General features: G+C 39.4%; 1 protein-coding gene across 1 annotated transcript; it reads left to right on the plus strand.

Moving 5' to 3' along the window:
• The first annotated feature begins 216 nt into the window (after positions 1-216).
• LOC145067149 (uncharacterized) lies at positions 217-11,417 on the plus strand. Its single transcript, XM_079014350.1, has 5 exons — positions 217-503; positions 595-1,036; positions 10,986-11,105; positions 11,186-11,262; positions 11,393-11,417. The coding sequence occupies exons 1-5, from the start codon at positions 217-219 to the stop codon at positions 11,415-11,417; spliced, it is 951 nt and encodes a 316-aa protein (XP_078870476.1).
• Positions 11,418-14,202: the final 2,785 nt, after the last annotated feature.

Raw genomic sequence — 14,202 nt, forward strand, 5'->3', positions numbered from 1 at the left:
TACATTATTGTTATTATTATTATTATTATTATTATTATTATTATTATTATTATTATAAGCAAAAATCAACACATATTTTTTTTTAAATTCGTTTTTATCAACTCTATGTTTCATATAGGCTTATCACTAAATGAAGATCAACTTAAAAACATGACTTTGTCTGAGATAGAACAAATTTTACTCTGTAACAATTCTAGACATCAAAAATATACAAAGATGCCTTACCCGAATGTTGATTCTGTTTCATCTTCAAACAATCGTCTTATTATTATGGAGCTATACTATGACATACCAATTTTAAAGAACGAGTTTGATCGGCTATTTGTTGCATTAACAAACAAGCAACAAGACATTTTTCTTGATATCATGGATGTAGTTAAAGATCATAAGGGAGGTGTCTTCTTTGTTTATGATTATGATGGAACGGGTGAGACATTTCTTTGGAATACAATTTCTGCAACAATTGGAGCTCAATGTGAGATTGTTTTAAAATGTTGCTTCAAGTGGGATCGCTTCATTATTATTGACTGGAGACAGGACAACACACTCTCAGTTTATAATTCCCATAAATCTTCTCAAGGATTCTATTTGTAGCATAAATCCAAAGATTGATCTTGCCAGGTTAGGTAGAAAACCCTCATTGATCATTTCGGATGAAGCACCTACAGTACACAAGCATGCATTTGAAGTTTTAGATCGAAATTTGAAGGATATATTAAGGTGTGTCAATCCTACGAACTCAAATATTCCATTTGTAAGGAAAGTGATTGTTTTTGGAGGTGATTTCAGACAAATTCTACCTGTTGTTCCAGGTGCCAGTAGACAAAACATTGTTCATGCTTCTTTATGTTCTTCCTATTTATGGAAACAACGCAAAGTTCATAAATTAACAATGAACAAAAGGTTAACTGTTGGAAGCGATCCATCTATTATTGAACAAATAAGGGGTTTTGAAAATTGGCTTTTGGACATCGGAGACGGCAATCTTGGTGGTCCGAATGATGGTGAAGAGATGGTTGATATTCCAGAAGATATTGTCATTAATAATCCATGAGATCCTATAGGTTCATTAATCAGTTTTGTATATCCTTCTGTTCTGGAAAACTTCAACATTACTAATTATTTACAAGAAAGAGCAATACTTGCTCCCAAGAATGAAGTTTTCCAAGAAATAAACGATCGTTTATTGTCATTGTTTCTTGGAGAACAAACAGAATACTTATGTTCAGATAGCTTATGTCGATCCGAGTTTGTTCATGATCAGTTCGATGCATTTTTATATTCACCTTATGTTTTTAACAGTCTTAAAATCTCAAGTCTTCCAAACAATAAGCTTACTTTAAAAGTTGGTGTTCAAGTTATGTTATTTAGAAACATTGATCAGAAAAATGGCTTATGTAATGGTACTAGACTATAGGTTAAATATTTGGACAAACATGTTATTAAGGCAGTTATCATATCTGGAAGTAATATTGGAAACCAGACTTTTATTCCAAGAATGTATTTAACTACTTCTAAAGACAAAATCCTGTTCAAATTCAAAAGAAGACAATTTTCATTGGTTGTGTGTTTTGCAATGAAAATTAATAAGAGTGACGAACAATCTTTATCAAATGTTAGCTTGTATTTCAAGGATCCCATTATTACACATGGCCAATTTTATGTTGCTTTATCTAGAGTTCAAAGTAGATAAGGATTAAAATTGTTGATTTTAGATAACGATGGTAGAGTCACAAGTAAAACATACAATGTTGTGTACAAAGAAGTTTTAGAAATTTATAAAAAAGTTTGTAAAATTTTATTATTTATATAAATTTAAATATTTTTTTAGTTAAATTTATGTTTTATTCAATAAAATTATAATTTTTTAGCATATCTAAAAATACAAAATGCCAATCGCATATTTAGACCACTATCCTTTCATAATTTTGTAACGCTCGAGTCGGATGGTACTTTTCTTATGCAATATATATATATATATATATATATATATATATATATATATATATATGTGTGTGTGTGTGTGTGTGTGTATTTTATGGGTGAGGGTCATATGTTGGCCGTACATACTGTATGTACGACATACACATGGTGAGACGTGGATCGAGGAAGTTCCTGCGTACGATGGGCGTAGCCATGAATACGACATACGTAGTCTGACTACAAGCAAACCCTAACTTTTTAGGGTTTGCACCCTATTTAAAGAACTTAAGTCTCTCATAACCCTCATCCTCTCAGCCTCCATCGCCCTTAGAGTGTTAGAATCGAACCCTAAACTTCTTGCATGCATTTTGAGCTTACCTTGTGCATTTTTGGTGTTATTTGGTGGTTTTGAAGAAGAATGTGTTTGGAGAAGAAGCAAGGACGTGAAGAGAGCTTGTAGATCCAGAAGTTTGGCATCATTTCTGGCCGATTTGAGGTATAAAGCTTAAACATTGGCCATTGCATGCTTAGATCTAGTTTTGGGGTGATTAATGTTATAATTTTGTCCCATAGTTGAGATTCTTTCAGTTAGAGGAGTTTCAGTCCATATGAGTTGTCCTTTTAAGCTCTTGGAAGTGTTAGGAGCCATAAAAATCGGACCTTGATGGTTTAGCCTCAACCATGCAAGTGATAGATATCAACTAAGTGTGTGTATGGACTTAATTTATGTCTTAATCCCCATTCATGCGTGCAAAATTATAAAGTTTATAACTTTATGGCTTTGGAAGTTTTAGGGACTTGGATCAATGTTTTGGACGTTAGGGCTTAATGAAATAAGTCACTAGAAGCATTTTGGGTTTGCTGGCTATACGTTGCGTATACTGGGTCAACCACCCGTATTTGGTCAAGGCCATCGTACTTGGGGCGTACATGCAGAGTATGTTGCACGTATGCATGCAGTGGACAAAAATGATTTTCATGCTCTAGGTTATTGGGCCATGGATTGTTGGGCGTCAAGCCTACCTACGGATTAAGGCCTATGTGCCTAGGGCTATGATGGGTGGTATTTGGCCTTATTAGGCCTTAGAGTTTATTTGATTGGTCTTGGACACCTTGGGTTGTTTTGAACTTGGGTCTTAGGAGGAAGAGGCGCAATAAGGCAAGGATTAGGGAACCTTTTACATTAAGACATTAATTGGGCTTGGATCTAGGAGTCATAATGTAATCTAACGGGTAATTAGAAATTTACGTTGTGGGATAGGGGGAAGAGTTCACGAATCATTCGTTGAGTACGATTTGACACCCACAGTTTGAGGTGACTCTCGCTTCGTAGAATTCATGGGTCGAAGGCACCAAGGCCGACACATTATTGGAGTCGCACCTGAGAGTGTGCCCAAATCCCTAAAACCAAGGCTCTGATACCAACTTGTAACATCCCAAAAATACGACCCAAAAATTTCATTTTCAAAGTTACTAAATCCATAGCCCAAAATATCATCAATTTCAAAAGCAATGTGAACATACGATGATCATAGTATGTAATCAAAACAAAACATAGAGTATCATCAATTTCGAATAACTGGCACCTCATCAACCGTCTCACTATCCCGCTTACGAGTATCATAATGTAAGCAACAAACCCAGAGCAACCTTGATGGAGATAGCGTCTGGCCCTAGCGGTTGAACATAAAACAGGGCCGTGCTGAGCTCCCTCTCCCTGGGCCACCAACTCTCCCCCACTTGGGGTCCCTACTTGCACTAGCTGGTGCTCTCAATCAATCATTTCCCTATTAGGGCTCAACTAATCCATCTCTACTATGATCTTGTTCGTGCACAGAGGAATGGTAACCAAGTCAATAGAATAACATTCGCCGCACATCCTCAAAGTGCAATCCTGATGGACCCTCAATGCTTGGACATATCAATCAATAGTGCTCTCAACCTCTAAGGGGTATTCTAACATGCTCGGAGATCCGGAAAACTTCTTGCTAAGTGCAAGATACACGTAAGATCGGGTGGCCCCCGAGTCGAATAACACCAAAACAGGGATATCATTCACAAGGAGCGATCCTAAAACAAAACACATAAAATATAAGTATCAAAAGCAAAATAAAATAAGAGTTAAGGAAAAGAAACATTCCCGTCACCACATCTGGTGCGGCCCGCGCCCCCTCAACGGTTAACTGACCAACCCAACTCCTCACCACTGGAACATCCGTCTTGCCCAGGCGGCCATCTGTGATCCGCAGTGTCACTGGAGCTGGCGCTATCATTGGTGCTCACGATGCTAGACTCAGGCAGTGGGCCTTCTTGTTCCCCCTCTGATTGCAATGAAAGAAAATCATGTCTGATGTCTGAATTGTGGGAGTATGGGCAGTATAATCCTTGATAAAGTGCCAGGTCTTTCCATACTTGTAGCAGCCTCAGCCCCCCACTCTACAAACTTCCTTATGTGACCTGTCGCATTTCCCACAGTGGCTCCGGCCCTGCTGGCCCTTCAACCTCGAGTCGAATGCCTTGGGTTTCTTTGCTGAAACCCTAACTGTCTGCCTAGGCTCTGCCTTCCTCTTCTCAATATGCTAGTCAACTAGGCACACTCAATGTATGCTATCCATCATCTAGTTGCGACGGGGTCCTTCACCCCGAAGAAGTCTGGTGCTCCACATCCCCTGAAATCCTTGAAGGAGAGTTTGCGGGTCCCAGACTGGCTAGTTTCCATATCACTTCTGACAGCCATAAAGCGATCCTCCATCAGCTCGATAATGCCCTCCTTGACCAACCCGAAAATCACCGGGGTCGCATCAACAATGCCTCTAGTAATCTCAGATGCAATGAACTCTCGCAAGCCCTCATCAATTGGCTTGGAGCTCATACCCAAACTAGACCCAGATCGTGAACATCCTACTCCCTGATGTGTCATCACCATTCCGAAACAAACCATACAACTATCAGGATCGTGAATACAAATTGAGAGATTTCACATTCTACAAGCCCCCTGGTTTCCTCGCAGCTCTCCCCAAATCGAGTATGGATCCTCTGCTTTCAGTAGTATGGGCCCATACTACCTTCCACATCTATCTTTACTTTCCTTAAGGATCACATTGAATCTTCCAAGTTCCTTCCTATCTATACATACAATTCGCAATTAGATAAGGCTCATGGAACTAATCTTTTCCTATGCATTTCCTAGGGCAACTCTCTCTCTATCTCTCTCTCTTTCTCTCTCTCTCTCTCTCACACCAGTCACTACCATCGGCTGTCGAAGGAACTTCCACTAGCTCCCTCCAAGTAGTTCACGAATACAATTACATATCACTAAAACCAGATAATTCTTCGAATAAGAGGTCTTACCCTACAACGGTTGGACTTAAACAAGAGCTGCGCAATAGAGTCAAACCTATCCTTCTAAAATTATTTGCTTTTCATAACATGTAAGTTGGTGTATTCTCTTATTAGTTAACTGAATTTAGTTAGAGCTCCTATAAGCACAAAGCAAGCAACATTCGGGCTTCGGGTAACAAGAAACAAACACATCCTAATCAGGACATCCTAACACTGACTGATCAGCACCAACATGCAAGTTTATGAGCTCATACAGTAGGCATTTAAGGCATCTATCCTAGCATTCTATCATGCAAACATTGAGCAGATCTCTAGCCCTAAGTACCAAATGATTCACATATTCATAAACCAAATCATAACAGATAACATTTATGGGTATCTTGGGGGAAACTTACTTGAGCTCGGCCGATTGCATGCATCACACTCCTTGTTTTTCATTAAAATCCTTAGTTAAAAAAATAGTTTTCTTACAAAAACCAACTAATCCCTCGATTTGAGTTCAAACGCATCTGAGAGTGTACCTGAATCCTTAAAACCATGGCTCTGATACCAACTTGTAACATCCCAAAAATACAACCCAAAAATTTCATTTTCAATGTTACTAAACCCATAGCCCAAAATATCATCAATTTCAAAAGCAATGTGAACATACGATCATCATAGTATGTAATCAAAACAAAACATAGAAAGGTATTATTAGATCATAAGTCCCAAAATCTCTACTGCGAAAAATCATAGTGTGATACGATGCGATCATGTCGGGACCTTTCCCTTCGAGCTGGAAGTACCTGAAACACAAACTGAAACTATAAGCACAAAGCTTTGTGAGTTTCCCCCACCATACCACATACAAAATAAACATATTGCCAAGCATATTCGGGTGTTTTCCTACCCCTTCTGTCTATGTCAACTGGATATTGCCAAGCATATCTGGGTGCTCAACCTGCCCCTTTGGTCTATTTCAACCGGATAATGTCGAGCATATCTGGGTATTCGACATGCCCCTTCGGTTTATTTCAACCGGATACCGGGTGTACTTCACCCCTACCACTACCACATAATATCACACATAATTCAAAAAATCATCAAACAATACATGCACAACTGATAATTATCACAAAGACAATAATCATGATATGTCATAACTAGTGGGTCGGCCTTGGTGCCTTCGACCCACAAATTCTACAAAAGGAGACTCACCTCAAACTGTGGGTGTCAAATCGTACTCATTGAATGACTCATGAGCTCCTCCCCCTATCGTACAACATAAATTTCTAATTACCCATTAGATTACATTATGACTCCAAGATCCAAACCCAATTCATGTCTTAAGGCAAAAGTTTCCCTAATCCTTGCTTTATTGGGCCTCTTCTTGACAAGGAGAAATTTCTAAACAAACCAATGTGTCCAAGCCCAATCAAATAAACTTTAAGGCCCAATAAGGACCAAATACCATCTCTCATAGCCCTAGGCCCATAGGCCATAACCCACAGTGTATGCATTGTACCTGGCGACTCGAGCGTTACAAATTTCCCCCACTTGACTTAGACTTCGTCCTCAAAATATGTTGCTACTGGGAATAACTCCAAGTGATGCTCCTTCATCTAGTCTTCCGGTTCCCGCGTCCATTTTGAGCCCTTATGGTGCTGCTACTACACCTTCACCAGCTCGACCCTTTTGTTCCTCAAATCCTTTGTCTTCCTGTCGAGAATCGCTACTGGTCTCTCGACGTAGTTCATGCGATCATTCACCTGAATGTCCTCCAAAGGAACCACCACAGAATTATCAACTAAATATTTCTGCAACTGCGAAAAATGAAAAGTATTGTGGATCTATCTAAGCTCCTCCGGAAGATCTAGACGGTATGCCACCTTGCCCACCCGGGCTATAATCATGAAGGGTCTGATATACCTGGGGCCAGCTTGCCCTGCTTCCTGAAGCGAATGACACCCTTCCAAGGTGGCACTTTCCGGAGGACCATTACCCCGACCCGGAACTCTAGGTCCAATTGGCATCTGTCGGCGTATCTCTTCTACCGAATCTGAGCTGTCTGAGTCTACTCCGGACCTGCTAGATTAACTCGGTCGTCTTGAGCACTACCTCGGTACTCCCCATAACTTGTTGACCAACCTCACCTCAACAAATCGGGGTTCTGCATTTCCTCCTATAAAGCATCTCAACAGGAGGTCGGTCGATGCTGGCGTGGTATCTATTGTTATAAGAAAACTATATCAACATGAGATATGTATCCCATCTACCATTGAAATCCATAACACACGCCTGCAACATATCCTCTAATGTCTAGATGGTGCGCTCGCTCTGACCATCCATATGCGGGTAGAAGGTCGTGTTGAAGTGTAGACGAGTACCCTACTCCTCATGAAATTTCTTCCAAAATATGGAAGTGAACCGCACGTCTCTGTCGAAAATCACAAAAACCGAAACCCCATGCCGAGCCATGACCTCCCTGATGTAGATATTCGCCAACTTCTCGACATAAATACTCTCTTGGATCGGAATAAAATGGGTGCTCTTGTTTAATCAATCTACGATGACCCATATCACATCGAATCCTCACACTGACTATGGTAACTTCATAATGCAGTCCATGGTAATCTCCTCCCATTTCCACACGGGGATATCTAACGGTTGCACCTTGTTGTGATGTCTCTGGAGCTCTGCCTTGACTTTCATGTAAGTCAAGCACCTCTTTACATACCAGGCTACATCCCGCTTCATGCAGGGCCAAAAGTAATCAGGATTTGTGCGCCTCCTCCATCAGGATCTGGAACGCACCGCCCAAGTATGGAACCCAGACTCTCCGATGGAGTGTCAATAAACCTCGACTATCATAATCGAAAGAGGCAATCTGACCCACGATACGCTCACTCTTCTAGTACTCCTCCTTCGTAGCCACCAACTATTCCTCCCGAATTCGCTCCAGAAGCAGAGTCACCACTGCCATCCTCAAACAGATATCCCTGATTGGGGCCGCTACTGTCTTGCGAGTAAGAGCATTGGCCACTACATTGGCCTTCCCCGGGTGGAAAAGTATCTCGCAATCATATTCCTTCACCACGTACGACCACCAACGCTGCCTCATGTTCAAATTTGACTGATCCATCAAATTCCACAGACTCTTGTGGTCCGTGTAAATAGTACAAAGGACCCCATGGAGGTAATGTCGCCAAATCTAGAGGGAAAAAACCACTACTCCTAGCTCTAAATCGTGTGTTGGGTAGTTTGCCTCGTGAGGCTTCAACTGCCTTGAGGCGTAAGCGATGACGTACCCTCTCTACTTCAAGACCGCGCCTAAGCCCAAAATAGATGCATCACAATAATCTAAAAAATCCTCGAAACGCTCTGGAAGGGTCAAAATAGGCGCCTCGGACAACTTTTGCCTCAAAGTCTCAAACGTTGCCTGCTGCTCAGGCCCCAGTAGAAAATAACAATCTTCTTCTTTAATCAAGTCAGGGGTACCACTATCTTGGAGAAATCCTGAATAAATCTTTGATAGTATCCAGCTAACCCAAGTAAACTTCGAATCTCAGATGGAGACCTCGGAACTTCCCATCTCATCGCGGCCTCCACTTTGGCCGGATCGACCAGAATACCGTTTTGGTTGACAAGGTGCCCAAGAAACTGCACCTCGCGCAACTAAAACTCACACTTGGAGAACTTCGTGTATAACCTCTCCCTTCTTAAGATATCCAATACCTCTCTCAAGTTCTCCTCATGCTCCTCCTGGGTCTTGGAAGAAATCAGGATATCATCAATAAATACTATCATCAACCGATCCAGCATTGGTCTCCACATAGGGTTCACGAGGTCCATGAACACGGCTGGAGCATTGGTGAGCCCAAAAGGCATCACCATGAACTCGTAATGACCATAACGAGTATGAAAGACTGTCTTCTGCACATCATCCTCCCTGACCCTCATCTGGTGGTATCCCGAGCGCAAATGAATCTTGGAAAAACAAGACGCCCCCTGAAGCTGATCAAACAAATCATCAATCATCGGGAATGGATAAGGGCTCTTCACTGTTAGCTTGTTCAACTCCCGATATTCAATACACATTCGGTATGACACTTTCTTTTTCTTTACAAACAGGATCGGTGCAACCCAAGATGAACTACTAGGCTAGATAAATCCCTCGTTTAACAGCTCCAACAGCTATGTAGACAACTCCTACATCTTTGGTGGAGCTAATCGATATGGTGCCTTGGCTATTGGAGCCGCACCAGGAACCAGATCGATTCGGAACTCCACTTGAAATTTTTTGTTCATATTTTTGGGATGTTACAAATTTCAACCAATAATTATGTCATTATCATATTACTAGCAAAACATACACATTTATTAATTGTTAAAGATTTTATTATCAATTTTCAATAAATAAGTTAAAATTTAGCTAATTATTTTTAAAATTCTCATATGTAGTGTCACGGGTTATATATATATATATATATATATATATATATATATATATATATATATATATATATATATATATATATATAAGCCTACGCTTCTCCTGTATAGGAACATGCCCCTAATCAATTGTGCTGGAGAATTTTTTTCATTCTATTATGTCACAATTATATATACTATTAATTGTTAAATCTTGAGGAACAGGAAACTTTGCTAATTCTCATTTCTACCACTTTTTTTCCTTCATTTACTTCTTTGGCCACAGACGTTCCGCTTTTTTTTCTTTGTTATTATCACACGCAACTTTTTTGACTTCCTTATTTTGCCACTAAACTTCTATTTCTCTTTTTCTCTCGCACAAATCCCCATACACAAACCGCCATACATTTTTCCATTGTTATCTTCATTTTTCTCATACTTCCTATTAAGATTTTTTTACCACCACCTTCCCTCACCAATGCAAGAAACCCTTATCCGTTACTGCGTTCTTATCCACGTAGGTCTCAAATTACTCTATCATATTCCACCGCAACCACCGTTATTGCTCTTTAATCAGCTTCTTCTTCCGTTCAGATGAAGAAGATGGATCTATTGTGGTGGTTTCCGGGTTTATGAAATCGAAGTACACACCTGAAATCGGTGTCAAGAGGCTGCGGTGGTGAGGAGCATCTGTAGTGAGGGAGCATAATTTCGACTCTGAAATTGAGATTGAGGGTTTAGGTGTTAGTCTAGGGTTTCGTTGATGTGTAAAAGGTTTGAATCCTATTTTTTTTAATTTTTCCTTCTTCCCTCTCCTTTTTCTTATTAACTGCTGCTTACATATCACGCTTGATGTTTACAACTGCCACCATCACCTTCCTTCACCGCTATGAAGATCGAAGGCATACCAGAACCCAAGAAGTGGCAGCTGTTCAACAAAATCCAAACAATTTAGGATGATTTTCTTAAATATGTTCTTACTATTCATATTAATTTTTCTTCTTCTTCTTCTTCTTCTGTTCAGTAAAAAATTGTTGATAGATGTTTCAGATGTACTCATCGTCGGACCAGTCACCACCGCCTACGTCTTTTTATCTAGAGTTCGTCAATCAAATTTCAATCTGAAGGGGTACATGTTTTTTTGTTAAACTTTATGTCTTTTACATAATTGCACACTACCTGTTTGATGTTATGCTTGAGTGGAACTGTCTATAAGAAAAGGAATCAGAATGAATATCTAATTAGGAGTTTATTTGTTTAAGAGTTTCCTTATTTAAGTCTTTCTTTTGAGTGTAAAATACTTACAGTTTCTATTGACTAAACATATTTGTTCTCAAGGGTGGTGGATCTCTAAATTTGTGGTTTCCAAGTCAAGCATCGACATTTCAAAATCAAAGAGGGCAGTTGATGGAGTTTGGAATAGTATGGTAACTTTTATTAGATGCTGAAACATTTGCCCACCAACTATTTATTAAAAAATTTAGTGAATTTTCACATTTTTATGTAGTTTCTAACTGAAACTGGTCATCTATTGGTTTATGAGATTTACTCAATGAAACATTGGTTTTTGTTTTTGAATCCCAGGTACAAGTTTCGTAGACGTTACTTCTTGGAGTTTGTGACATTGGTAACAACCTTTACAAATCTATGGTATCTGTTATTTTATTAGCTTCATAGTATGCCCATTATATGTTTGTTGAAATGTCTCTTACAGGTTTGATGAAGAATTGGAAGGATGATTTTTAGAATAACAAGATTTAGAGATGATATTGATGGTGTTGCAGAAAAAGGGCCAATTACCGTTTACCAATATTGATCCTATTGGGAATTCACATGTTATCGTTGGAAAGGTACATAAATTTCATTTATATAATAGTTTACAAAATTCTATCTATTCTAATGAGATATTCAGATTTTAGTCAATGTGCTACAACAAAAAAATTGTAAAGACTCATGCCCAATAATCTTCTATCTATTTATATGTAATATATAATAGAATAAAAGGTATACATGTAACTTTGTTAGACCGTCATAAGTTTTTCATCTTTCCGTTAGGTAATGATCGAACCTCAGTCAATGGCAATGAAAGATTTTTAAAAGAGTCTTTAAAATGATGTAATTGTTGCTCAATATGGTTGGAGGTCATAAAAAATGTTAAAACTTGGTGACCAATTTTTTCTTTCTGTTATTTTATTATACTTTCCTCAACATGAAGATTTAGTGAAAAGAATGACAAAGAAGGTTATATAGATGTTTAACTTAGGATTTGGGCAATACCCAAAAGACATTAATGCTCTCATCTAAAAAGTATTAATTATGATGATTATTTTTGTGGTTTGAAAGGTCTGTGTTAAAACAATTGACCACAATGGAAGCTGTTCAGTGGACTGCTTTTGTGGAATACATGCAAAGAGGATTTTCAAAACAAAAAGAATATGCTATGTGGTTCTTTAGGCGACAAAGCTGATGAGGATCTTCAGGAGAGAATAATTGAGCATGTAATTATATTTATATTTTACTTTGCTGTTATTTACATATAATTTATTTTTCTCTTATATTGCTATTTGGTATAATATAAATGTCAGTTGGTTAATCTCAGTTTGTTCATTATATATATGTAGAATATTCGGGTTGTCTCAAAGTACTATGTACGGATCACAGTAAAACGAATTGCAGTGCTGTTGTGTCTTACTATTGAGGTATGTCTCTTTTACATTTTCATTCATCCACTTTTATTTACACCAGCATAATATAAAGAAATGAAAGTGCATTACTTACCTAACAGGAGGCGCCCACATGTTTCTTAGTTTTTGTATATGGTTGTTGTGACAACTGCCAATTTTCGGTCAAGTCAAAGTCAACTAAAGTCAACAAGTCAAACCGGTCAACCCAATTTCCCCGTAGGTACTAGAGTTTACGTTATGTAATTTCTAAACAACTCTCTATTCTAATGAGAGATCATAAATCGAAAAGTGCGTACATCTAGATCTCCTTAACCTAAAACGGTGGTACGTGGAGAGCCAAACCGATAAAACAATGTTACATACTCATCAGGAGTATGCAAGATCCTTAAACAAGGCTTAACGGGGTTCACGGACCTTGCATTGCGAAGCCGGACACTCAAAAAGGTTACCAGTGAAACCTCTCTCAATCGTTTTCACTCCATCTCTTTGTATGAGAAATCTCTCCAAGAATGTCAAATCTCTCCCAAATCTCTCTACGAATGTGAAATCTCTCCCAAATCTCTCTTTGTATGAGAAACCTCTCCAAGAATGTCAAATCTCTCCCAAATCTCTCTTTGTATGAGAAATCTCTCCAAGTATGTCAAATCTCTCCTGAATCTCTCTAAGTATGTGAAATCTCTCCTAAATCTCTCTTTGTATGAGAAATCTCTCCCGAATCTCTCTAAGTATGTGAAATCTCTCCCAAATCTCTCTTTGTATGAGAAATCTCTCCAAGAATGTCAAATCTCTCCCAAATCTCTCTTTGTATGAGAAATCTCTCCAAGAATGTCAAATCTCTCCCAAATCTCTCTAAGTATGTGAAATCTCTCCCAAATCTCTCTTTGTATGAGAAATCTCTCCAAGAATGTCAAATCTCTCCCAAATCTCTCTTCGAATGTGAAATCTCTCCCAAATATCTCTTTGTATGTGAAATCTCTCCAAGTATGTCAAATCTCTCTAAGTATGTGGAATCTCTCTCAAATCTCTCTCGAAATCTCTCCTAACTTTCGATAATCACTCGGGGCATCCCAACCCTCGAATTTGGCGAAAACAGCCCAAAAACGGAAGTCTACGCGAAAAACGGACTTAAGGAGCCGAAACCTCTCTTAGGACCCGAAACCCCTCTTAGGAACCGAACCCTTCTGAGCCGAAGGCTGCTGAACCGAACCCGAAAGGTCCTCTCGGGCCCGAACCTCGCATGCCTCAACCGAACCCGAACGTTCGGCACATTTCGGATCTGACCTCTTCTCTTCTAATGGCTACCGAACCTTCTCTTCTGATGGCCTGCCGAACCCTCGCTTCTGACCTTCGGACCGAGCCCTCGGGCTAAGCCTCGCCTTCGCCTTCTTCTTCTGGCTCGCATTCGCTTCCGGCTCTGCACCAGCCTGACCGAACCTCGGCCTAGGGACCGAACCTCGGCCTAGGACCGAGAGGTCTCGCTGGGAATGTTTTTTCTCCCAGTTTTCGACTAAATTCGTGTTTTAGGCCTGTTTTTAATTGTTTTAACACGGGATTTTTACCCAAAACTTTATTTTAACATATAAGGACCCTTAACTATTAATTAATCACATTTTTAAGGATAAAACCTTATCCAAAAGAGAGTGGGTGAAGTACAAAGGTAGAGTGTTGACTTTACTTATTTCTATGACACAAGCAACCACTCCCATACCCACTCCATGTCACTATTCACCACCAGCCCATCCCTAGTCACTTCATAGGTCCTTTCTCACTATTTTCAACTATTCCCACGTCCTTAGGGCTGGAACATCCATCCTCTCTCCTCACACTTTAATCATTCTCT

This window comes from Lactuca serriola, chromosome 8, assembly GCF_051521515.1.
Source record: "Lactuca serriola cultivar US96UC23 chromosome 8, Lser_US96UC23_V15, whole genome shotgun sequence".
Taxonomy (NCBI): domain Eukaryota; kingdom Viridiplantae; phylum Streptophyta; class Magnoliopsida; order Asterales; family Asteraceae; genus Lactuca; species Lactuca serriola.

Coding starts and splice junctions, on each gene's coding strand:
- LOC145067149 (XM_079014350.1), top strand. CDS start 217: ATGCCTTACCCGAATGTTGATTCTGTTTCATCTTCAAACAATCGTCTT. Junction 504..594: donor GTTTTAAAATGTTGCTTCAA/GTGGGATCGCTT, acceptor TTCTATTTGTAG/CATAAATCCAAAGATTGATC. Junction 11,106..11,185: donor ATGGAGTTTGGAATAGTATG/GTAACTTTTATT, acceptor ATTTTTATGTAG/TTTCTAACTGAAACTGGTCA.